This window comes from Suillus subaureus (assembly GCF_016647635.1).
Source record: "Suillus subaureus strain MN1 chromosome Unknown BJ212scaffold_8, whole genome shotgun sequence".
Classification (NCBI taxonomy): Eukaryota; Fungi; Basidiomycota; class Agaricomycetes; order Boletales; family Suillaceae; genus Suillus; species Suillus subaureus.
The window spans coordinates 655,080-678,505 of NW_024538564.1; the positions used below are offsets into that span (position 1 = coordinate 655,080).

Genomic DNA, 23,426 nt, shown 5'->3' on the forward strand with positions numbered 1-23,426 from the left:
CGGGCGGCTAGTAAACCTGATATCTCTCGTCGCCTGACTGAGGGTGCTGTACCAGACGGCATGGGCATTGCTCACGGAAATAAAAAGTCACAGCTCAAGTAACAATTCCACTGATGAAATACTGCAAGCTCGGGTATGAAAAAACAAGTTAATGTAGCGGAGTATGCAACAAAATTCAGTATTAATGGCATCAACCCGTTTGCTCCGCCCTGTATCCACGGACCACCGCCCAGACTTCCTCTCCGATCAGAAAAAATCAGCGATTATGTGTAATTTGCACAGGATACAGCTGCAGTCAAATTCGTAGACAGATCCCCCAGACAGTAATCTGGTGAGCAGGCGTCGATACTAGAATTCAGAAATACCAGAGGAAATCAGCCACGAAGCAAGCTGAGATTGTAACATACCTACCATGCTTAGGCCTTCACACCCGCAGAGATAGCAGTCATCTTCTCTGGTGTGTCTCTGAGGAAGAATAATTTGGCCCGTCGCTGCCGTCTTCCTTCCTTTCCACCTCCGCCGCCGGCTCTCTGCAAAATTTTGATATCCTTCACATGCGGCGAGTTCACAAAAAGCTGCATCTCCACGCCTGTTCGTTGTATAACATTCCGCAGGATAAAGGATGTGTCAGTGCCCCGCCGTCGTATGGACAGCAGAACCCCGGAGAAAGTAGTGGGTGCATGCTCGAGGCTGACCGACAGTACCGAGCCAGGAAGAAGTCGGTCCGGATGTCTTCTGGCAAACCATGTAGCAAGCCATTTTTGTTTTGCAGGATGGGGGAGACTTTTTTGCAAGTAAGCCATTATGCCTTTCCCTTGGCGCAAAGCCTCCATCTGGGAAGCAGGCATTGCTGGAGGGAGCGGCGGAAGTATGACAGCCTTCGAGAAGGGATATACCGCAGTATTGCTCGACAAATGTCTGATGAACGTTCTACATGATTTTGGGAACATAGTGATAGTCGCGCAAGTCCGTTCAAGTTACGTATTTGGTAGATTATAATATCATGGCCGGCAAACGCCGAGCTAGTGTCCCGCATGATAATTATCGACAATTGCATTTTAGAGCAAGCAGAGTATGTATGAAAATAATACATAGCGAGAAAACAAGATAATAGAGCGTAGCAGACGTCCGTTCGTAAGACGCACAGCCTGGTTTCCAAAGTGCACGCAAGGATAGAGGACAGCTGACGTACAGGATGCGAAGGGCCGCGCACGCGCTGACGCTGTGCGCGTCAAGGTCCTCAATTTTGTAATTAGAATCCACGCCCGCGCCCTCTGTAATATTCGTTAGCTTTGCGTATGGAATGTATCGTAGAAAGTTTACCTGCCGCGTGCTCTATAGGGGCTGTACCCGTACCCACCACGGTGACCACCTCGATATCCACCGCGGTAACCACCTCCCCGCCCTCTCCCCCGGTTGAACCCAGGAACATTAGTCCGCTTTGTAGTTACCTGTGAATGTAATGATTAGATGACATGCTAATGCTCGGAAAACGTCACAAGCACTTTTATTAGTCGTCCGCGGAATAGGGAATTGTCCATAGCTAATGCTGCATCTATGTGTTCAAGCTCGGCAAATTCGACATAGGCAAACCTGTGAGCGAAGAACTAAGACGAATTGGGTGTTAGAAGAAAAACCTCACGTACCCTTTAGGGTGTCCGGTGAACTTGTCACAAAGAATAGTTACACGATTGATCGTCCCGCAAGCCTGGAAGTGCGCTTGGATTTCTTCTGGGGTTGCCCCGTAGTCCACCTAGATAAAAAAGAACAGCGTGAGCAAAGTCACCGCCGCGGTAGAAGGCGCAGATAGTCGCACATTGCCAACAAATACGCTCCGGCCGTCGGCGATGGACTTGTCTTCCTCAGTCTCCATCGGAACACCTTGGTCCGCCTCAGTAGCGGATCCCCCATTTGCTGACTCTGCAGCTGCCTGCAACTCCCTCAGTTTTTTTGCTTCACGTTCCATTTCCTCAACCCGTTGCTTCATGAGCTGAATTTCCTGGAGGACAAGGTCTGAGACGTTGAAGTTTAAGAGACGAGGGAGCGAACCTTCGATTCAAATTCGTCACCATCATCAATTATAGGGTCCACACCCTCCGCAGTGGGTGTTTGCGTCGCGTCAATATTAGCCTGCATGACAATAGTACTTGCGACAAGGACGAAAGTTTCATGGGCACTAACACGCTGCGCCAAATATAGGCAAACAACTTTGATGCCTCGGACTTGCCGAGGCCCATCTCCGAGTCCTACTACTAGTACCACTAGCCAACTGGCAAGCACTTAAGTATTAATTGTGCCACAACTTCCTAGATACATTTGTGGAGAGTCGCTCGTGAGTGTTTCTCGCAGTGCGCACATTGCTTGTCTTTGCGCTTCATTTCTCACCTCTAGTGCTCAGTGCCCACTATAACTATTGCCACTTGGTTTTTGAAGCTTTCCTGAGGCTGCCTATGCAAAAGCCGAGATGATACATTATGCTTCCTTCAACGCCCCATATGCATCTACATGAAGAAACAATCCTTTAGGCGATGAGATCAGGTCTTTCAGGCAGTTTGGAAAGCGAGCCGTGCATCCCGGTGCAATACCACGAAGATACCTCGCTCTGATGGCACGCATTAATAGCGTTAAGGCAACTATCGCCTCGCTAGATGCTGTTCTCCTCTATGTATGGCAGCGCCGCAACTATTGGTCAAAGTTCTCGTCCTTGGGGTGCTTGCAGGGCTTCTCTCCATTCACTGTCATTACTATGCCACGTAAGGTGAACGATATGGCATCTGTTCTACGAATATGTGGGTAAGCCCTGCAAGGAAGCTGTGTCATCCTCGTCTTCGTGACTTCTCCAGTAAGTTTAGAATCTGTTTGAGGTGGCACTCCCCGTCTACTCTATGAGCGTCATGCGCCCACGAGATGAACTGCTTTCTACTCAGATGCTTTTTAAGATGCAATGCTACATATGAACGTCTCTGTCATTTCGTCATTGATGTGAGACAGCGATGTTTTCGCACTGGAGACACGTTGCGTCGTTCTACAGGTGATGTGCACATGCCACCCACATTATATGAATGACGGAAGCCCAGGGTGATCAAATTTGTGAGTGCCTAGTCTGCCACCGATGTTGTCCATATGATTTTTTAAACAAAATAAACTGTTTTGCTACTTCCATTCCGGTTGTATGGTACAGCTTTAGGTTGTAACATTGTTTCGAAAGCTTCCGTAGGACCACGCGGTGCCTCGTACACAATTCTCCTCTTAATGAGTATCAGATTGGATGGCAGTATACGCCGACTCGAGTCACTGAACTCGTGCCGTCGCAGTGTGGAGTCATCGAAAGTCACCGTTGGACAGCCGCGCCTCGTGCAAAATTTGAGCATGACATGCCATTCGGCAGGTGGCTTGGCCAAAACACTGCCTTAGCACGTCCATATGGAGTTGGGAAGAGTCTCAAGAAGCGCCGCTCTTTTGGGCAGTTTGGCGTTGTAACCGAGATATCGAGTAAGGTCAACTCCATATGACCACGTCGAGAGTCTGGCCAAAAGCTTAGGGCATATTCCAACCCTGCGCTGGTTTACCTTTTAAGATGCAGCACGCAATGGGGACCATTTCAGATATATTGTATTACGGGGACTTGACGGGGACCTTGTGAAAGGCGGGCAAGTACATGGAACGTATCTGGTTAGTTTGTCTGCTTCCTTGCGCAGTCGAATTTGTCGTAAATACTATAATTAAAATGAGGTCCTGACAGTCTCCACAGATAGTATTATACACTGAAATCAGAATGGAAGAGCTTTGTAGTAATTCTTCTTTTGATGGAGTAGGTCAGTAGCTTGTAGTAGGTGATCGGGAATATTAATCAGCAATAACGTGCTGCAGATCCCCCATGAGCAACTCCGCAATGTTCCTTATTCCATGGGCCCATTGACGCTTAACAAAAGCCCAAAGCTTGAACAGGCTCCATGCACAAAAGGCTATCAAAGCACGTGCTGTCAAATTGCTGGGGGATCCAATGTACAAACGACTCCGAACACTCGCAGAGTAGTAAATTGAAACTGCGCATGGTATGCACCGAGTTCGCGGCATGCGAACATGTTGGAGCACATTCACATTGCGAAGCCGAAACTTGACAGGGCAGAATGCAAGTCGATCATGACGTGAAGGTGTATGCGAGCGTGAAATTGGAAGCCTAACAGGCGCTGGCTCGAGTTGGGAAGTCACATCAATACTTATCGCACCCGCAATAGGCTCGGGGGCGCCACCTAGTCTCGTTAAGGCCTGACAACGGACAAGTCGTATGCCTCCACAAGGGCCACATGGTTACACGGCGTACAAGTTATATGTTGCATGCGTTGGTTGGCAAGACGAGTCGAAAACAATGTTGGAGACACCACATATGGTAAGTGAAGGGACGAGATGTCGTACGAACACGCTTGCAGTAGAATTCACAGCATGTAGCAAGCAGACCTTGACTCACAAACCACGTCTGCGAGGGCAAGAACTTACATCGAATTGATCGGTGAACTCAAATAGTCGAAAAGGATGGAGTGGCAGAAGCACAGTGTGATCACCTGAGGCGACGATACCACAGCTGAGGTCCAATCACGTATCTCAACGTTTGCCCGAACTATAAGTAGGCAACCATGCTCTTCACAGATTCCGAGGAAGCCCCGGCGGACACCCAAGACCAATGCTGGCTAGAAGTTTTAGTCAAATGTTGAAGAGAGTAAGAGGCGAGCGTACACCTCAAATGCGACCGTAGTTTCGGAAGTATGCGAGTCGCACTTACGAAAAGTGTTGTTTGGGGATACTGCTGTAGAGATAACAGAGGAAGACCCTATATTTCTATTGGACATTAACCGAAAGCCTGGAAGGCATAACATTCTCGAGGAAAAGGGGACGCAATATCCAATCCGCTCCCGACCCTGTCAAGACCAGATATTCGGGAGAAACACCGCAGAGGCCGAACGTGGGGCATCATAGAATTCTGCCTAGAAACCAGATTGTGAAGAGCAGAGAATATTAAACCTTAGACGTACGCAACGAGAGCGGGTTAGACCATCATTCTTGTACTTCGTCCCCTTCCATTGCTCGTCGCGTCGCGTGCAGTCGATCATTATCGTAGACAAGTGATTTATAATGATGTTTGTTCTCGGGGAGAATTGCTTTCCGAACCGTTGATGAGTTCTTCCAGAAAAAAATTTAACCCCAAGAGATATTCCGTGCGCTAGAACATGTCATAATTGTACGGCGCAGCATGGTCCTGCATGGTCCCTTAATGGACCTGAGAGCGCTTGAGTATGGATCAGGTCCATATCCGAGATATGTTGCCGGATAGCGAGATGGAATAACAACATACGAGGCACAAAATTACTGGAAATTACTCCATTTCGAGTTTCAAAAGGTTTTCAACCGCAATGAGATGATCGGGGGAGAAGAACTTGAATCCTATTGGAGAGATACTCAAGAGCTGCAAGAAGTCCTGTGTCATCGATTAACAGACAATTAGTAAGTTGAGCAATGCCTTTACTCGCTCGGAAGCGTATAGAGATGATGAATAAACTCAACTCAAATTGGTACTATGAAGCATGCCGTCTCCAACGGGTTCGGGTTCAGAGACATCCCGAGAAGACTTGGGAGAAAGTTGTGGATGGGGCTGGTACACAGGAAAACTTTCTATGAGATTCATTTCCGAAAACAAGAGGTATAAAGAGAACCAAGCCGTTGTCAGAGGAGTGACCAGGAATTCCGCTCCGAACCTACTCTCGACCTGTGTCTGTCTTGTGTGCACGGTGAGTCCTCGTTTCAGTCTGACGTAGACACCAGTGCAACGAAGTCATTGTGCTAACTCGGCACAGCCAATGAATCAACTTAGTCATCCATGGCATCGGTCCGACCCGTCGACTACCTTCCGAAGATATCTTGCGGCCGCCCGACCACAAGGGCAATTGCTGGCAGTACACCACGCTTCTCCTGAGCGTATGGTACAGCACGACGATTTTTACTCAATGACACACCAATCGAAGAAGAAACGCATCGATGATGATCCTCTTCCCACCGATGCTGGCGCAAAACCAATACAGCTTCAGCGGCGCAGAGTCTGGAGGGCATGTGAAAGTTGTAGGCAAGTCGATCGAGCTCTACGTTCTCATTTTTGTTTCCCAACAAGAACTAATCGCACCGATCGCAGACGTAAGAAAATCAAGTGCGATGGCTGTGAGCCGACCTGCTCTCAGTGCCAGTCATCTGGATCGCAGTGCACTTGGCTTCAGACAAAGGACAGGGCGGCTTTAAGCAGACAGTAAATGTTCTTATAATTCCAATCCATCCCTTCAACTCATCGTCCCAATAGCTATGTCCAAGAACTCGAAGCGCGTCTCTTGCACATGGAGTCGCTGTTCTCTCAGATTACCCCTGTGCTTGAACAACTAGGGCCATCCTTGAATTTGCCCGTCGTTGCTGGAACCCCAACTGGAGGCAGCGAAGGCTTTCCAGCTTCCACTGTGCTCCAAGCAATGTCATCCAAGGCTGTTGCGGACACCCACAGCAACGTGTCTACTCCAGAATCTTCGTCAATCAAAGTAGAAGACGATGTCTCTGAATATCTTGGACAGCTCGCACTGGATGAGCATGGCCACATGCGCTGGATAGGTGGCTCTTCCACAATGTCTCTCATACAATCCTTCCGTACTCTCACGACATCTCCGCTTCACCGAGTCTCCCCAATGGAAGAAGACCCACGCGCGCCTGGCCCCAGTGTCAATAAATTATACTTCCCAGCCTCTGTCTTCTTTGGGAAGGTTCATGCTCTCCCAGGCCCGGAAGAGGTCGAATACCCGGACGAGGACCTCTGCGATAAGCTGGTAAGTATGCCTTTCTGAATCATCAGTTCTATCTAACCACATCGCGTCAAGGTGGAAACTTATTTTGAGCGTCTTCATTTTCTGATGCCTATCCTTGATAAACCTTCGTTCATGCCAAGATACAAGCAACTAATGGCTAAGCGGGATGACACCGATTTTATTCAAGCAGAAGCTTCCTTCATCTCCGTAGTTTTCGCAGTGTTCGCCTGCGCAGCACACCTAGTCAACGATCCCCGTCTGACTTGCGAAAATCCAGATGATGGAGGCACGGGGATGATTTACTATGAGAGGTACGCCTTTGGCCGTCATGGAAACTTGACGTCATCCCTAACGTCGATAAACCCCGCTAGAGCTCTTATATTGCATTATATCAGCCACGCCTCTATTCAGGTGTCTCACGTCCAATGCTTCATTCTCATGTCCTCGTTCCTGTGTTCTGTGAACTGTCTTCCGCAGGCCTGGTTACTCGTGGGACAAGCAGTGCGAACTGCTCAAGACTTGGGTTTACACGTAAGCAGCGCTCATTTTTGATTTCCGGGCCGATTGAATAATCCTTGTGGCAGCGATCCCCACGCCGTCTCGCGATCTCTACCACTGACAAAGAGACTCGCCGAAAAATATGGTGGAGCGTGTACTGCTTGGATCGCATGCTCGCTCTTGCTCTCGGCCGTCCACTTGGTGTTGAAGACTCTGACTGCGATGTCGAGATACCTGTTGCGGTCGACGATGAGAACTTAGCAGATTATTTTGCTGGAGTTAACTTCCCGCAAAAATATCCGTCGCTCATGACTGGGGCTATCGCTCTGACAACCCTGTACCAAATTGCGGGACGGGTTCTGCGGCAGGTCTATGCCATCGATAACTGCAAAGATGTGCTCGAGCAAGACAGACGCATAGAACTTCAGCGTACCGTAGAGGAGCTCGACGACGAGCTTAACAAGTGGTGCGACGATCTTCCTGCCACGTTCCGGAACGAGGCGGTCACAGACCAACAGGTCTCCATGGGCGCAGTGCTTTGCAGTCATTATTATTCCGTACTGACCACGCTACATCGCAATTTTTTGCCTGTCAAGCGTGACCAGCCTGTACTACCCAAGTCCACTGTCAGGGCTGTTTCTTCTGCTCGCTCCTGCATACGACTAGCGCCATCTATCAGCAATGTCGTTCCACCATCGCATCACCTTGCCTTCTTCATCCAGCATCTTTTTAGCTCCGCTGTCATCGTCCTTCTCTATGCCATGCACTGCTCTGATACTAGAGCAGCTGCTGCCGCTATGGATGAGGCCAAGAGTTGTTTGACGGCACTCGAGTCCTGGGAAGGACATTGGCCCGGGGCTCGCAAGTGCAAGGAACTACTCGCGGAGTTGGCAAACACTGCGGAGGAAGCAATCAGGAATGGCAATGGCGGTACTAGGCAGTCTCAGATGATGCCCATGCCACCTCCTGTTGCTCCTGCTATGCCTGAACGAAGGCAATCGCTTGTGTCGTCACCCGGCCAGATTCCAACTGTCAATAGACCTATCAAGAGCAAGCCACGAAAGATCAGCCGGTCGCGAGATCCCGCTTCCACTCGACGCCCGATGAATTCATCCCCCTATCGTGTTGAATGTAAGCAGGCATGGGCTCTTTGACGACCTTGACTGATGTATGACGGACTATAGCGCGACGCAATAGGTCTACATCGCGCAAGCGGGGCCACGACGAGAGTGAGGGACTTGCAGGTTCGAGCTTGAGCTACCAAGGTGCCTTCTCCACGCCGCAGCCTTCGAAACCCAGCCCCCACAGCTCTCCAGCGTCTGTGAACCTTCCCTCGCCGTCCATGTCCACGCTCGAGACCCCGCAACAGCAAGAGGGCAGCCCAAATGTCATAGGGTCTCCGCCGTATGGTTATTCTGGGCCGCCTCTCTCTCCTCTGCATGTATCGTCACCATATGATTATGGCATGCATCACAGTCCCCTCGTCTCTTCGAGCACGCACCAGTGGGACTCTAACACGGTCGAACCTCGTGGGACTGATCTGTACCCATCTCCGACGCAGAGCAGATCCCTTCCATTCAGCAATTTTGAACCGCAAAATACTGATACTCCTTGGTACTCTTCGGATCAAGGATACTCGGGGCTTTCAACCACCCCACCCACCGCTTCGTTCGCTGCCCCTGGACTACCATTCCTAGGGCTTGATTATATTCGCAACTACAATTCGCACGGTTACTCAGTGGTTGGTGAACCAGACTCTATCTGGCAGACTTTTGATGCTGGCGCATTTGGGTTGGACCCTGATTTGCCCTTCACCCTTGGTGATCTGCACGAAGGACAACACTCCTCGCCCTAGTTCAGGACCCTTCTTGCTGTGGTGTTTTCTTGGCCGACAATGTACTTTTACAATTTTTTCTTCTTCTACTTTGTTCACTTCATCATCTGCTCGGGAATATCTGATTCCTCACTGAATCATATCCATATGCATGCTCTTCATAGTTTTGTTTGATTGACGACTCTGCTACTTAGCTTTACGCGCTCAGAAATTACTCACTACTATAATGTTTGACTTCCGGTGCTTTTAAGACCTTATAAAGCAAGTGCATTAATAGCAAATTTAGGTTGACATCGACGTCGATGAGGCCTTGAGGCTTGAGGCCGAGGGCTTGTACTATGTGCCAGTCACTGCCGACTACAACGGGACCGGCTCGGGTACCGGTATCAAGTTTCCCGTTAGTCCGAGACTCCGAATATTAGCCGCCCACCGCTTAAACAGGACAGCGTTCCTCTGTCATGTTTTCCGCATACCCCCAACTTCATATCACGCAATGACTCGTCATCCGGTTGTAGAACTAACTTCGGAAGCATCCTGGAATCTCGTACGATTTATGATATCTATTTCGTAGCAGAAGACTCATGTCGCACAGATCGAGGACAAGTTCACACCCTATGGGAAAGAAACGCTCGCGAAACTCGTATATTTCCTTGAGGTATGTAGGACTGCCCATTCAACAAGTTCATGATATCATATTGCGTCAGGATGAAATCCTTCCATCCGTGAAACTCGCACATGCGCAGGTTCCCAAAGACCCTGTGCAGCGGTGGAAGACAGTGATTCCGGTAATCGAGGAGCTCAAAGTGAAAGCACGTAAGCTCGGGCTGTGGAACCTCTTCCTGAGCAAGACGCATTACCCCGAACACGGCGTTCCGCTGACTAATGTCGAAGTGAGTTATTTTTTGTTTCATATGTTGTAAATGCACAATTAACGATCGGGTTAGTATGCGGTTATGGCTGAGATTCTCGGACGTGGGGGACACATAGCTTCCGAGGCGGTTAACTGCTCAGCCCCTGATACCGGGAATATGGGTATGTGCAGGGTTTGCTGATACTACCCCTGAATTTCCTGAATGTTGGTGAAGAGGTCATTGCGCGGTATGGTTCTCCGGAACAGCAGAAGAAGTGGCTTGTTCCTTTGTTGAATGGCCAGATTCGGTCTGCTTTTTCGATGACGGAGCGGTTTGGTTCGTGTTTCCTTTTGTTTTTGGTGTGGGTTGAGGGTAACTGACTATGGGTGATGTTTGCAGTGTCTTCTTCGGACGCTCGCAATATCAAGACCTCTATCAAGAGAGAAGGAGATGAGATTGTTATAAATGGTCACAAATGGTGCGTGTCTAGATTTTTTAGAGACTGACATCATTCAGATCGTCATTGGGGCAGGTGGATATCGGGAGCGGGCGACCCACGTACCAAGCTTCACCTCGTCATGGGAAAGAGCGACCCTGACAACGCGAACGTATATCAGCAACAAAGTGTGGTCATAGTGCCAGCAGACGCGCCTGGAGTGAAGATCATTCGGCCTATGGAAATATTTGGGTATGATGACGCGCCTGAGGGGCACTGTGAGGTCATATACGAAAATGTAAGGGTGCCTGTGAGCAACTTGGTGCTAGGCTGGGGACGAGGATTTGAGGTAAACGACGTTTTCGGCTTATCCTTCTTGCGTTTTGGCTTACGGTCTATCGGAGATAATTCAAGGTCGCTTAGGGTATGTAGAGTCGAACTGTGTTGTCTACTCGAGTCTGACCTGCTGACAGTCCTGGACGTATTCACCATTGTATGCGCTCGATAGGTGCAGCATCGCAGGCTTTGGATCTTATGATCCAGCGCGTTACAGACCCTACCCGAAAGACTTTTGACAAATTTCTGTACCAACATGGCGAGTGATTAATTCTTCATCGTCATGTATTCTAGAAGCTGACACGACCTCACTTGCAATTCAGGTACGGTGGTAGCCGAAATTGCGCGGTCACGGGCGGAGATCGAGTCTGCACGACTTCTTGTCCTGAGCGCGGCGCTTCAAGTGAGTGCCTGTGTTCCTTGTCTCGGTGCTAAGAATGAATTTGTCTTGAAGATCGACAAGCAACGGGCCAAGGGGGCGTTGAAGGAAATCGGCATTGCCAAGGCACGGCTTCTCAATTCGCTTAACCAGTCTATGATTCAATTTATTTTGTAGTTTGTTGTGCCTGCGATGGCCTGCAGAGTGGTCGATCGGGCTATGCAAGCATATGGTGCCGAGGGATTAAGTCAGGACCAAGAACTGGCGAGCATGTTTGCTCAACTGCGGACGCTGCGGTTGGCGGATGTGTGTCTTCTGTTCCTGCATCGTCGTGTACCTGTGGTTGACGCGTTTTTTTTTACAGGGACCTGATGAAGTATGTTTGCATGGCTGAAAATAGCAAATGTCTTACCCCACATTTTAGGTTCACATCCAACAGGTTGGGCAACGTGAGTTGAAGCGTGCACCGGGACTGCACAAGCGTGCTGCGGAACTAAAGCAAAAGGAGTTTGCTGTACTGTCTAAGGCTCGTCTCTGATGGCTTGGGATATTTTGTACATTATTTAGGATGAATGTGTGCAGTGCTTCGGAATGTGATATTATGTACAGAGTGACAACGAGGAAGACGTCATTGTGCCTTTTCGGCGATCAGCGTGCAAGGTAAACTCTTACACTCCACTTTCATGCTTGAGGTGTAATTCTTCATTGGATACTCATGTCTAACTACGATGATGGGACCGAGCGATACGACGTGACACCGATTTTGGAGTCGCGGTACTTTATTCTCCCCGCTTCCGCAGCACTCGTTGGGGTATTCATCGGGGCGGTGCGTGGATCTCGCCTTGCATCACTCCGTTTTCTCGCGGAGAACGCACACCGGCCACCCAAGACAATTCGGGGATGGTATCTCTACAATAAAACGAAAAATTACAAAAGAATGGCTGCCGGTCTTTCATCTGGTGGCAAAGATGGAGTTAAACTTGGAGTGACAGCACTTGTTTGGGTTGGGATTGAAGATGGATTAGGGCGGTGTGGGAAACCTTTTGATGATTTGAAAGAGGTTGGAGCTGGTGTGGGGACTGCGGGGGCGTTCTCGGTTGTGTGTAAGTTTGAGGTATTCGTGGTGGATTAAGGACTAATTTGACTGGTTAGACCGACTACCGTGGCGTACTGGAAGTCGTGCATTATTGCTTGGATCGATGATTGGTGGGGGAATGGGATTTCTACGGTGGGCTAGAGAATACTTGAGCAGAGCCCGAGGAGACTTTGATACATAGATCATGGCTAGACCTTCCGGATCATGAAACAAGCATTTTTTTTTAAATTTTAAGTGGTCGAATGGAAATATTATGTCTCTCCGGTTAAATTTTGTACAGAAGTTCTGGACACTCGACCATCTTCTTAAAACAGTAGAGAGCTCCACATATCAAAAATGAGGTCCGCTCCACCACTATCTTCCGATAAGTCCTCCTCATCGTCCTCCATAACCTCTTCACTGTCTTTCTTGCCGATTCAAAAAATGATCAAACTCTGGCCATCTATACTAGCTGACCAGATAACACCAAAGGCTACTGCTGACGGTCATGAACGTCTTAATCCTTTCGAGGTACAAACTCATTCACCCTCATCCTCGTCCCTAACATCTACCAATGGTCTCGCAACTCCAACTCTATTATCACCAGGCGTTTCAATTCATCATCATTTACTCGGCACTGCTAGTTCTCCTTCTACTGCGGCGAACGCCGATCTCACGCCGCCAGGTCCTATAACACCTCTATCCGGTGCCTTTGCCGCTCGTATTCCTACAACCCAAATTTCCCTTCATGCACCAGATTTTTCAATGCGCAACACCAAAAATTCAACTAACCTCTCAGATTCAATGGAAAGTAAATCCAATACGCCATCGTCATCGTCCTCCTCGACCAGAACTTCTTCAATCGCATCTACTTCAACAGCTACCCCGCACTCGACGGGCACCTCCAAGGGTCAGATCCACGTCAAGCTCATATCTGCCCGTGGTCTTAATGTCACATCCGTATGCTCACGACCTTATGTCGTCGTTCAATTCGAGCAGAACGAGTTTGTAAGTCGCGATCCCACAGACGAAATGGACAAAGAGGTCAAGGGAACAGCGACCGCTCTCTCTCGCGCATCTTCCTCTATTGCTCTCTCAGCTCTCTCATCCATCGGCGTTCCTCGTCCACCAGGAAAGGCTAGTACCGGAAATTCCCCCTCTTCATCTCTGTCATGTAATCAACCTTCTCCCATCAACCTTCCTTCCACCACTCAGGGCCTGTTTGGTCGCTTATCCGCACACAATCCCGTGTGGAAACACGAGGTGTCATTGTGAGTATCCCATAATCAACTTATCAAATTTCCCTTTCCAATTCTTTATAGCGACGTTACGTCCGAAGAATCCCTCGTCTCATTTAACCTATATGACCGCGTAGCGGACCATTTCTTTCTCGGCACTGTACAAATCAAGCCAGTCCTCATCCATGATCATACTGTTGACCAATGGTACAAGTACGTACAACTTCCCGCTTGCCTTGTCAACTGCCATCCCGTCATTCCGTTACTAATGTCATCATTTGCTTACGCATAGACTCCGGCCGTTCGAGAACGAAGTAATAAGCGGGGAAATGCGGGTACAAATCACTTTCGAGCAATACAAGGTACGTTACACCAGTCTAACCTCTTTCATTCTCACCGACCCCACGATCTCGGCCTCCCTTTCGCATCACTTAATCATCCATCCTGACAACGCTTCTCACTCACTCGACCCTTTCACGTGACAGACCAAACGCGCGCTTACACCACGCGATTTCGAGTTCCTGAAGTTGATCGGACGCGGCACCTTTGGCAAGGTCTTCCAAGTCCGGAAACGCGATACAAAGCGAATATATGCTATGAAGGTTCTCTCAAAGAAAGAAATCGTTGCGAAGAAGGAGGTTGCTCACACGATCGGAGAGCGAAAAATCCTACAACGTTCACTAGAATCACCATTCCTCGTTGGCCTCAAATTCAGTTTTCAGACCGATACAGATTTGTACCTGATAACAGACTTCAAGAGCGGTGGCGAGCTGTTCTGGCACCTCCAGAAAGAGACACGTTTCTCCGAAGAACGGGCCCGATTTTATATCGCAGAGCTAGTTTTGGCCCTGGAGCATCTACATAGATACAACATCGTTTATCGGGATCTTAAACCCGAAAATATCCTTCTTGATGCCACCGGCCATGTCGCGCTCTGCGATTTTGGGTTATCAAAGGCGGATCTACGGTCCGACGAACTCACCACGACGTTCTGTGGCACAACCGAGTACCTCGCCCCTGAAGTACTTTTGGACGAGCATGGATACAGCAAACTCGTCGACTTTTGGTCGCTGGGCGTACTCCTCTTCGAGATGTGTTGCGGTTGGAGTCCATTCTATGCCGAAGACACACAGCAAATGTACAAGAATATTTGTTTTGGGAAGATTCGGTTCCCGAGAAACGTTATCAGCGAAGACGGCAAAATGTTTGTGAAGGGGGTGAGTGCCGGCATTCAACTCGCTTCGACGTTTCTGATAGCCATTTATCAAGCTTTTAAACCGAAATCCCAAACATCGCTTAGGTGCGCAGCGCGATACCGCAGAACTGAAAGAACATCCGTTCTTCTCGTGTATAGATTGGAAAGCTCTCCTTCTGAAGCAGGTGACGCCGCCGTTCAAACCTGTCGTGGAGTCGGATGAGTCGACTGCGAACTTCGATCCAGAGTTTACCACTGCTGATATCAAAGAGGTCGGCGGTGGTCTCGACGGGCATGGGAGTCCGGATGAAGAAGATCCTAGCGAAGACTGGACACAAACGCAGGGCGGCTTGCCAGGGTCGCACATGCCGAACGGACCACTGGGTAGTGACCGTATAAACCAGAACGGTCCGGCAGGCCTTCCCTCTCCCTTACCTAACGTGAATGGCGCGGGACGTGCTATCCAGATTGGATCGCGGAAGAAGCAAGATATTGCAGGGTCGCCGCTGACGAACAGCGTACAAGAGAATTTCCGCGGGTTCACGTACTCTGGAGGCGAAAGTGTGGTGTTACAGGGCATAATGGGCGGAGATCCGGCTGACGATGAGGAGGAGGCAGTGTCCGATGAAGAGGTCCCAGAGGTGACTACAGAAGATGAGTTCGAAGACAGGGAGAGATTCGCGGGACGATACTCGAACCGAAGAAGAGGAATTGATGAGGACATAGCTGTATGATGCGTTTGCAGCGCACGCCGTCCAAGGTGGTCGGCGCCTCGCGCATGTACGGAGCTTCTATTCCACCAACTCGTCAAAGACAGAAATGGACTAATTTGGACTCATGCATGATTTGGTGCATGCACTCACCTACCATCCGCTTGAGGTGTCGTGCCTCCCATTACTACTTATCTGATTTAATCGCATATTTGTTCTCGCCACCCTTCCCATGCAATTCCCCCCTTTGCTCATATCCTCTTTATGGAGCATGTTATATATCTCGAGTTGAACACATGATTGCCCATCGTGGATTGTTTTTACCTGCTTCTGTTATCGCTGTTGTTCTATAGTATAACGTACCACATTTTACAGGAATTGTAATAATTCATTTGGTCTGTATCCCTTTCGTCGTTTGGGTGGAACATGTGTGAATTCCGCCAGCAGGTTTACAGCATCTATCATTAATATCTATGTAGTAGGGATAGTTCCGTCACCAATCATACAGAGTCTTTTTTCCGCGGCACGGGAGGTCAACTCCACCACGCAAGATAGTTGGGAGGACTTGACCACCAATAATCGTGTGCTTGACGATCGATTCTACTTCATGGGGTGTGACACGTCCATACCATACACCAGCCCCGCGAGGAGTGTAGATCTGCAAGATGGACGTCCGAGTCAACATACCGTTCAGACGACAAGAAGAAAATCACACACGATGCAGTTGCCTGCGAATTTATGCCCGCCGATGTGTGAGTTCTTTAATATCAGCGCCCTGCGCTCAGCGTGAAGAGATTTGAGATGTGTCTCAATCAATTGTTCTTTCTCGGTGGCTGAGCTGGCTTGTGACTCGAGGGAAGGTTCGGAAGTGAGATCGTACAGGTCGGTGTGGACTTCCCAGCCTTCTCGCTCGAGATATTGATGGAAGGCTTTCGGAGGCGTTAATTTAAGGTCAAGAAGGAGTCTGTGAACTTACTCTTTTCTAAGATTGGCGCCGCAATAGCGCATCGTTTGTCTCGTCTCTTGTGCGAGCCTGGTGGAATCTGTGAGATATATTCAACACGTGACTGTGTGTAACTCACACAGTAATATCAGACATGAGTAAGGTAAAACCCAAGTACTCAGATTGTCCGTTCGGGTGGTTGCTCCAGCCCGATCAATAGTCGGATCAAGAGCAGCCTTCCACAATACCTCAGCGCCCGCCAAAGTGCGCGGGACTCCAGATACGACCATAAAGTCTGGAAGCACAATCACAGTCTCTTCCGACTCGTCATGAGAGAGAGACCTATGACTTCCATTGAGAATGGCGAGCTTTTTTGCTTCGGTATGGGAGAAAAGACCAGATGGTAAGGGGTCGTTGGTGGACTTTGGTTTCTTTGGAGTGCTTGATGAAGAGTTGGCGGTTTTCAAGAAGGCAGCGAGCGTGCCTTCAGCTTTGGTCACATCATTCTCCCAGTCTGTCTTTCCAGTTGATATGACCACCTGTGTCATCATCAGCAAGTCATACTATGAAAAGCCGCAGTTAGTGCGTAAACACCAGGGACGTACCTGTCGGCGGTAGGGCTTCACCGATCCTAACATGTCGGAGTCCATGTCGATATCCATTCTGCTGGAGAAGTCATCGTGATCTAAGGATCATTGTTGGTGAGCGTGACAAGGAAGAGTTGTAATGATGCTCACCCTGATCACAAGGGTCGGCGCAAGACCTGCATTCGGCGGTCGTGACTGGGACGTCAGCGGTTTCGAGGTTCTGGTATACATTTGTGCCATTAGGCGAACCAAACACAAAGGCTTTGAGTTTACCGGTCAGAGAGGAGCTCATGGTGGATTGGGTGCTGGAACGTTGAGGGTTGAGGGCAGTTGCGCAGTACGTATACAGGACTGTTACTTAAGTCGAGAAATATACAGTTAGGTTTAGTTTATCAGATAAGCCAGACTGTACATAATAGGCAATGCGGAAGCCACTTACTGTGCAATCTGTAAGCAAGATTTATTTAGCAGCCCAATTAATCCCACCAATCTCAGATAAATAAAATTGGACCGAGTCTACCGCCCAGACATGGCGTTCACGCAAAATATTATTGCTCACTGCGCCTCACCACCCGGTCTTTGGTCACAATTACAGGTCTATGATGCCAGAAGCATCTCCAGAAGTTCGCCGTCAATATATCGAACTAACTGGATGGGACAGCGCAGTATGGAGATAAAATTTATAATGCTGAGTCACTATAATGAAGTCTGCCCACTATCCGCAGGCCAAGTGACAACTCTGGGCAGACCGTCATAATCGGACCAAGCAGATATGAATCAATATATTCGCTTACCTAGCTAAACGCCCTGCCGTTGGTCTTCCTGTAGTTGTTTTTCTATTTTCGTCGCATTCTCCTGGACCGCAGTCCACAACGGCTTTCCATCCCGGCTCACCCCTACGAGCGCCTCCATCGCCCTTGCCGTTCTCTGTTGGTCACTGTTGGGGCTTGACGATGCTAGCGCTGCCCTTAGGCCAGTGGGAGGCGGCTTGACGCCCTTTCCGAAGAAATGGCGCGGCTCCTCTTCTCTTTCGGCAACTAACCTCTTCAGCTCTGCAAAACTGCGTTTGTCGAAGTTGGAGGTGAAGTTGACGTTATTTGTCTGAGGAACAAAGGCTTCGTCTATTTTCTGGGAGAGGTTTTCCGGAGTTACAAAGGTGTCGCACTGGTGGTATAGAGAGACGAGGGCGCGCATGCGGACGTGGTGTTTTGAGGCAGCCCGTGATATATAGCGTCTAATCACGAATGTGCATTTCGACGGAGACGGTCGGCAGGGTAGCATGGCTCCGTGCTGAAAGGTTGCAGATTACAGCGACGAAGAAGGGTTTCGAACGGTCGCAGCACAGGCTTACATCAGCCTCCCCGAAAGGGAATTATTAGGCACGAGGGGTGAGCAACAAGTGGTCGGAAACGTTCAAAACCCGATGGGCGCTCACAAACGCGCTCCGTTGGACACAAGATGGGCTGGAGGAAAGAGCGGTCGAGATGGCAATACAAGGTGAGATCCGGTGCTAACACCAACGCAGACTGTGAATTTCTCAATGCGAAGCCGTCTGCGTTGTCGCCCTTTTCTCGCGGGTGCACCAGCCAACTCAAGGTACGAAGCTCTCGCGTTATGAAAATCTCATGGTATCAAAATTTACTGTCGTAGGGTGATGTACCACTGCAGCACACCCTCTTCAGTCGTCAACGACCTTTTGTTCTGTGCCTGCAAACAGTGTAAATAGGTGGGGCTCACACTAAATCAGATTGTTCGTGCAGCGATCTGTGTTGGCAGCAGTGGCTCACCACTGGCATCGCTTCGAACATCTCTAAAATCACAGATTCACAACGGATCTGAAGACTACCTCCCCATGGACAACATCATCTTACGATACCGTCTACACCGATCAGAACGTGAAGTTACCACGCACAGGACTATTGCAGTGTGTAGTACGAGATATCAGTCTGCATGACAAATTGATTGACGCCAATGCACAGTGCGTCGCACATGGATAATAGCGTGCCGGATGAGCATGATGGACGGACTATCTACTATCTGTATCAGCAACAGCACCTGTGCATGCCACAAGAGGTTCAGGGCCAGACCGAGGAGACACGTAAATTGAATAGTGTGCACTAAAATGTATGCTCAATCAATCCAACTGAGCATGATGTGCTTACATTTTCCCTTGGCTCATCTGATTGGATGGGGGTGTCGTGTTGTCATTGCGCCCATTTCAGTATGCAGTCGAGAATAGTGATGCGGAATGTTTATGCACAGCGTGAGGGTGCAGAACAAGAACACCGTACTCCCATCTTACGTTGAACTCACCTGCACCCATCTTACGTTGAGCTTACCGGCGCATCATCGCGCAGTCTAGCATATGACTATGCAACCACATGTTATCTATCTAAGCCCCATATAACTCAAACTCCGCCTGGCACTTGTGAGTCTGGGAGAAGATCGCTTAACCATATTCTTTGTAAAGGACATATCGCATAAATCTTGATGTACGACAAGTGCGCATATATCCCACTAGGGATAAGGGTATTCGTCACTGAAAGTGCTACTGGACGATTGATGTCATGACGACTGTCTTCGCCGTTATCGAGCTGATTCATGTTAGCCGCCAGGTGTGCTAAAGAGGATAGAAAGTTAAGTGTAATTGTGAATCATGCTGTCAAGGGACGAGACGAGGGCTGTGGAAATGAAAGAGGTAAATGAAAGACCAGTTGCGAATTTGAAACAGGAGATATCGCAAATTTGGGTTCCTTCTGGTAAGAAGTCGGTAGATGGGCATGGTGGCATAGTCTGCATCGGAGATTGATACTGAAGAACGATGAAGAGATCACAGAGGCGACCACAGAAGATGAATTCGAGGATACGGAGAGTTTCGCGGGACGGTACTCGAACCGAAGAAGAGGAATTGACGAGGACATAGCGGTATGATGTGTTTACTGCGCATGCATTGAGTCGTCGAAAAAGGAAATGAACTAACTTGGACCTTTGTATGATTTGGTGTACGCGCTCACCCACCCGTCCAAGGTAACGTGCCTTCCATTACTACTTATCTGATTTAATCTCCATTCTCCCCCTCCTTTTCTCATACCTTCTTTATGGAGCACGTGAGTCGAACATATGATTGTTTCATCGTGGATTATTTTTACTTGCTTCTATTATTTTATAGTATAACGTACCACATTTTACAGGAGTTGTAATAATTCATTTGGTCTATACTCCTTTTCGTCGTCTTGGTGGGACGTGCGTAAATTCCGCCAGCAGGTTTACAGCATCTAATATCTAAGGGATAGTCTCGTCACCAATCATACAGGGTCTTTTTTCCGCGGCAGGGGAGGTCAACCCCACCACGAAAGATAGTTGGGAGGACTTGACCACCAATAATCGTGTGCTTGACGATCGATTCTACTTCATGGGGTGTGACACGCCCATACCATACACCAGCTCCGCGAGGAGTGTAGATCTGCAAGATTGACGTCAACGTACCGTTTAAACGACGAGAAGAAAATCACACACGACACAGTTGCCTGCAAATTCATGTCCACCGAAATGTGAGTTCTTTAATATTAGTGCCCTGTGCTCGGCGTGCAGAGATTTGAGCTGAGTCTCGATTAATTGTTCCTTCTCGGCGGTTGAGCTAGTTTGTGACTCGAGGGAAGGTTCGGAACTGAGATCGTACAGGTCGGTGTGGACTTCCCAGCCTTCTCGCTCGAGATATTGCTGGAAGGCTTTCGGAGGCGTTAATTCAAGGCTAGATATCTATGGAAGGAGTCCGCAAACTCACTCTTCTCTAAGATTGGCGCTGTAACGGCACATCGTTTGTCTCGTCTCTTGTGCGAGCCTGATGGAATCTGTGAGATAAATCTCAACACGTGGCTGTGCAACTCACAAAGCAATATCAGACACGAGTATGGTAAAACCCAAGTGTTCAGAAGATTGTCCGTTCGGGCAATTACTCCTGCCCGATCAATAGCTGGATCAAGAGCAGCCTGCCACAACGCCTCAGCGCCTGTCAAAGTGCGCGGGACTCCAGATACGACCATAAAGTCTGGAAGCACGATCACAGTCTCTTCCGACTCGTCACGAGAGAAAGACCTGTGACTTCCATTGAGAATGGAAAGAAATTTTGCTTCGGTATGAGAGAAAAGAAGACCAGATGGCAAGGGATCGTTGGTGGAATTGGGCTTCCTTGGAGCGCCCAATGAAGAGTTGGCAGTCTCCAGGAAGGCAGCAAGCGTGCCTTCAGCTTCGGTTACATCATTCTCCCAGTCTGTCTTGCCAGTAGATATAATCACCTGTGTTGTCGTCATCATCAGTAAATCATACTGCGTAACCACCAAGGACACACCTGTCGGCGGTAGGGATACACTGATCCTAACATGTCCGAGTCCATGTCGATATACAATCTGCTAGGGAAGTCATCGTGATCTACAGACTAATGTTGGTGCACGTGGCAAGGGAGGGTTTTGATGCTCACCCTGATCGCAAGGGTAGGCGCAAGACCTGCATTCGGCCGTCGTTACTGGGACGTCAGCAGTCTTGAGGGTCTGGTATGCTTTTGGGCTGTCAGGCCAACCAAACACAAAGGCTCTAAGTTGAATGGTTAGTGAGAAGATCATGGTGAAACGAGTGCCGGAACGTTGAGGGTTGGGTAGTACGCACACTTCAGGACTGTTGTTAAGTTTGGTTTATATCGGACCAGGTGGCAATAATAGGTCACCGGTTAGCCCCCATCCATAACCATAGTACGGAATCCACATACTGTTCAATCATTTGCAATCTGCAAGCAAGATCTATTTAGTAACCCCGATTGATTCCACCAGTCTCAGATCAATGAAATTGGACCGAGTCGACATGGGGTTCACGCAATGTTGCTCACTGCGCAGCATGGAGATCAAAATAATGCTGAGCCGCCATGATGAAGTCTGTGTAACCATCCGAAGACCAAGTGATAACTCCGAAAAACCCGTTATGATCGGACCGAGCAGGTATGAATCAAGATATTCACCTAATTAGCTAAACGTCCTGCCGTTAGTCCTCCTGCAGTTGTTTTTCTATTTTCGCTGCATTCTCCTGAACCGCACAGATTTTTATACCGGCTCACCCATACGAGCACCTCTATCGCCCTCGCCGTGCTTTGTTAGTCATTGTCGGGGCTTGAAGACGCCAGCGCTACCCTCAGGCCAGCGGGAGACGGCTTGATGCCCTTTCCAAAGAAATGGCGTGGCTCATTAGCTCTGCAAAACTGCGTTTGTCGAAGTTAGATGTTAAGTTGACGCTATTTCTCTGAGGAACAAAGGCTTCGTTTATTTTCTGGGAGATGTTTTCGGGAGTTACAAAGGTGTCACGCTGGTGGTATAGAGACGAGGGCGCGCATGCGTAGCCTGCGATATGTGGCATTTAATCACGAATGCTAAGGATGTGCATTCCGATGGGGACGGTCGGCAGGGCAAAATGGCTTTGCGCTCAAAGGTTGCAAACTACAGCGACGAGGTCGTTAATTACAGTCGTTTGCATAATGATTTAGACAAACTGAGTGATTCTTACCGTATTTGCTTCTGTTTAGCAGGGCCAAAGTGTGACAGCGTGTCACGCTACTCCCCTGTTTTGCAAAACATCTTCCTGCAGCAACGTCCATGCAGCTTCGTGAACGCATTACAATATTGTCTGGCATCATCAAATGCACATACCAATTGATGAAATTGTAGTACTTTCAGGACTTTCACATGAAACCATGTACAACGTCCTTCAGTTATACAGTAGACTATGCCATAATGTATATGCCCTTAGTGTGTATTTTCAATGGTCCCACTGTGGGACAGTGAGAAAATAGATCCATAATGTATATTGTATAATGTATTGACCTTGCATGCCTATTATACATTATCAGACGGCACTTTTGGTGGTGGGGACCGTTGTCGGTGCTGGCTGTTGTCCATGTTGTAGAGAATGAGATTGCTCTAGGCATAGGTCGTGCATGTTTCAACTCATGACGATTGGTACAGTGTGCAACTCACCATCTATGACTTTCCTGCAAAATGTGCCAGAGGCGCAACACTTTCCCACACTATGTGACACATTCCCACGCACGCGCTTAGTGTGCTCTTCCTGCGCTCAGTCGCACCTTGTCATGCAGCATCCTGGAGCCTTCATCCATCATCCAACCAGTCTCCTAGTGAGTCCTTTCTTGTTTATTCTCATTATCAGACCATATTTAGCATCATACGACACACTATTTTGTCATGGACCCTTTATTTATCTCACTTACATACATAGAGCACTCCCTATTTGCTTCCAAGCCCTAGGAGTGTGCCTAGGAAGTTTTCATACACCAACCACCATCATGTCAGTTAGTCTCTAGAGTGAGAATCTATTGTCTTCAGTCAGCATGCTTCAGTTGTCACCCTAGTCATCAGCATCAGTCTACTATTATCAGTCTCCACCCAGCAGCCTCAGTTCACATCCTCACAACTTCTACCAGTCTTTACATGTTCATGCATGACACACACCT

General features: G+C 48.8%; 9 protein-coding genes across 9 annotated transcripts; 4 read left to right on the plus strand and 5 right to left on the minus strand.

The window, feature by feature from the left end:
- Positions 1 to 416: 416 nt before the first annotated feature.
- BJ212DRAFT_1266383 (uncharacterized protein) lies at positions 417 to 2,136 on the minus strand (the record flags this gene model as incomplete). Its single annotated transcript, XM_041330562.1, has 6 exons — positions 417 to 930; positions 1,167 to 1,216; positions 1,506 to 1,593; positions 1,647 to 1,753; positions 1,817 to 1,999; positions 2,050 to 2,136. 6 exons carry the CDS (start codon positions 2,134 to 2,136, stop codon positions 417 to 419), a joined length of 1,029 nt encoding a protein of 342 aa, XP_041195687.1.
- Positions 2,137 to 5,708: 3,572 nt separating this feature from the next.
- BJ212DRAFT_1340006 (fungal-specific transcription factor domain-containing protein) lies at positions 5,709 to 9,464 on the plus strand. The gene is made up of 8 exons (XM_041335084.1): positions 5,709 to 5,783; positions 5,850 to 6,115; positions 6,182 to 6,292; positions 6,344 to 6,854; positions 6,906 to 7,144; positions 7,205 to 7,364; positions 7,418 to 8,462; positions 8,516 to 9,464. The coding sequence occupies exons 2-8, from the start codon at positions 5,853 to 5,855 to the stop codon at positions 9,184 to 9,186; spliced, it is 3,000 nt and encodes a 999-aa protein (XP_041195688.1). The 5' UTR covers positions 5,709 to 5,783; positions 5,850 to 5,852; the 3' UTR covers positions 9,187 to 9,464.
- On the plus strand, positions 9,465 to 11,791 carry BJ212DRAFT_1340018 (acyl-CoA dehydrogenase/oxidase). The gene is made up of 14 exons (XM_041335085.1): positions 9,465 to 9,709; positions 9,758 to 9,820; positions 9,870 to 10,055; positions 10,110 to 10,197; positions 10,251 to 10,352; positions 10,416 to 10,494; positions 10,549 to 10,801; positions 10,857 to 10,876; positions 10,926 to 11,047; positions 11,112 to 11,191; positions 11,243 to 11,293; positions 11,345 to 11,473; positions 11,532 to 11,543; positions 11,592 to 11,791. The coding sequence occupies exons 1-14, from the start codon at positions 9,659 to 9,661 to the stop codon at positions 11,703 to 11,705; spliced, it is 1,350 nt and encodes a 449-aa protein (XP_041195689.1). The 5' UTR covers positions 9,465 to 9,658; the 3' UTR covers positions 11,706 to 11,791.
- Positions 11,792 to 11,882: 91 nt separating this feature from the next.
- On the plus strand, positions 11,883 to 12,444 carry BJ212DRAFT_1266563 (uncharacterized protein; the record flags this gene model as incomplete). Its single annotated transcript, XM_041330583.1, has 2 exons — positions 11,883 to 12,270; positions 12,320 to 12,444. The coding sequence occupies 2 exons, from the start codon at positions 11,883 to 11,885 to the stop codon at positions 12,442 to 12,444; spliced, it is 513 nt and encodes a 170-aa protein (XP_041195690.1).
- Positions 12,445 to 13,106: 662 nt separating this feature from the next.
- Positions 13,107 to 15,382, plus strand: BJ212DRAFT_1248375 (kinase-like domain-containing protein; the record flags this gene model as incomplete). The annotated part of the gene is made up of 5 exons (XM_041329686.1): positions 13,107 to 13,513; positions 13,565 to 13,693; positions 13,773 to 13,842; positions 13,966 to 14,697; positions 14,750 to 15,382. Coding segments are annotated over 5 exons (1,971 nt in total), but the record flags the coding sequence as incomplete, so codon positions are not given.
- Positions 15,383 to 15,638: 256 nt separating this feature from the next.
- Positions 15,639 to 17,373, minus strand: BJ212DRAFT_1028503 (Sucrase/ferredoxin-like-domain-containing protein). The gene is made up of 6 exons (XM_041328875.1): positions 17,066 to 17,373; positions 16,934 to 17,013; positions 16,468 to 16,867; positions 16,362 to 16,418; positions 16,103 to 16,314; positions 15,639 to 16,043 (listed from the first exon to the last, which is right to left on the minus strand). Exons 1-6 carry the CDS (start codon positions 17,205 to 17,207, stop codon positions 15,879 to 15,881), a joined length of 1,056 nt encoding a protein of 351 aa, XP_041195692.1. The 5' UTR covers positions 17,208 to 17,373; the 3' UTR covers positions 15,639 to 15,878.
- Positions 17,374 to 17,424: 51 nt separating this feature from the next.
- Positions 17,425 to 18,665, minus strand: BJ212DRAFT_1340048 (uncharacterized protein). The gene has a single exon (XM_041335086.1). The coding sequence runs from the start codon at positions 18,194 to 18,196 to the stop codon at positions 17,714 to 17,716; it is 483 nt and encodes a 160-aa protein (XP_041195693.1). The 5' UTR covers positions 18,197 to 18,665; the 3' UTR covers positions 17,425 to 17,713.
- Positions 18,666 to 20,213: 1,548 nt separating this feature from the next.
- Positions 20,214 to 21,308, minus strand: BJ212DRAFT_1478536 (Sucraseferredoxin-like protein; the record flags this gene model as incomplete). Its single annotated transcript, XM_041339724.1, has 5 exons — positions 20,214 to 20,378; positions 20,432 to 20,643; positions 20,700 to 20,756; positions 20,805 to 21,210; positions 21,264 to 21,308. 5 exons carry the CDS (start codon positions 21,306 to 21,308, stop codon positions 20,214 to 20,216), a joined length of 885 nt encoding a protein of 294 aa, XP_041195694.1.
- A 783-nt stretch (positions 21,309 to 22,091) lies between these two features.
- Positions 22,092 to 22,422, minus strand: BJ212DRAFT_1340057 (uncharacterized protein; the record flags this gene model as incomplete). Its single annotated transcript, XM_041335087.1, has 1 exon — positions 22,092 to 22,422. Exon 1 carries the CDS (start codon positions 22,313 to 22,315, stop codon positions 22,094 to 22,096), a length of 222 nt encoding a protein of 73 aa, XP_041195695.1. The 5' UTR covers positions 22,316 to 22,422.
- Positions 22,423 to 23,426: the final 1,004 nt, after the last annotated feature.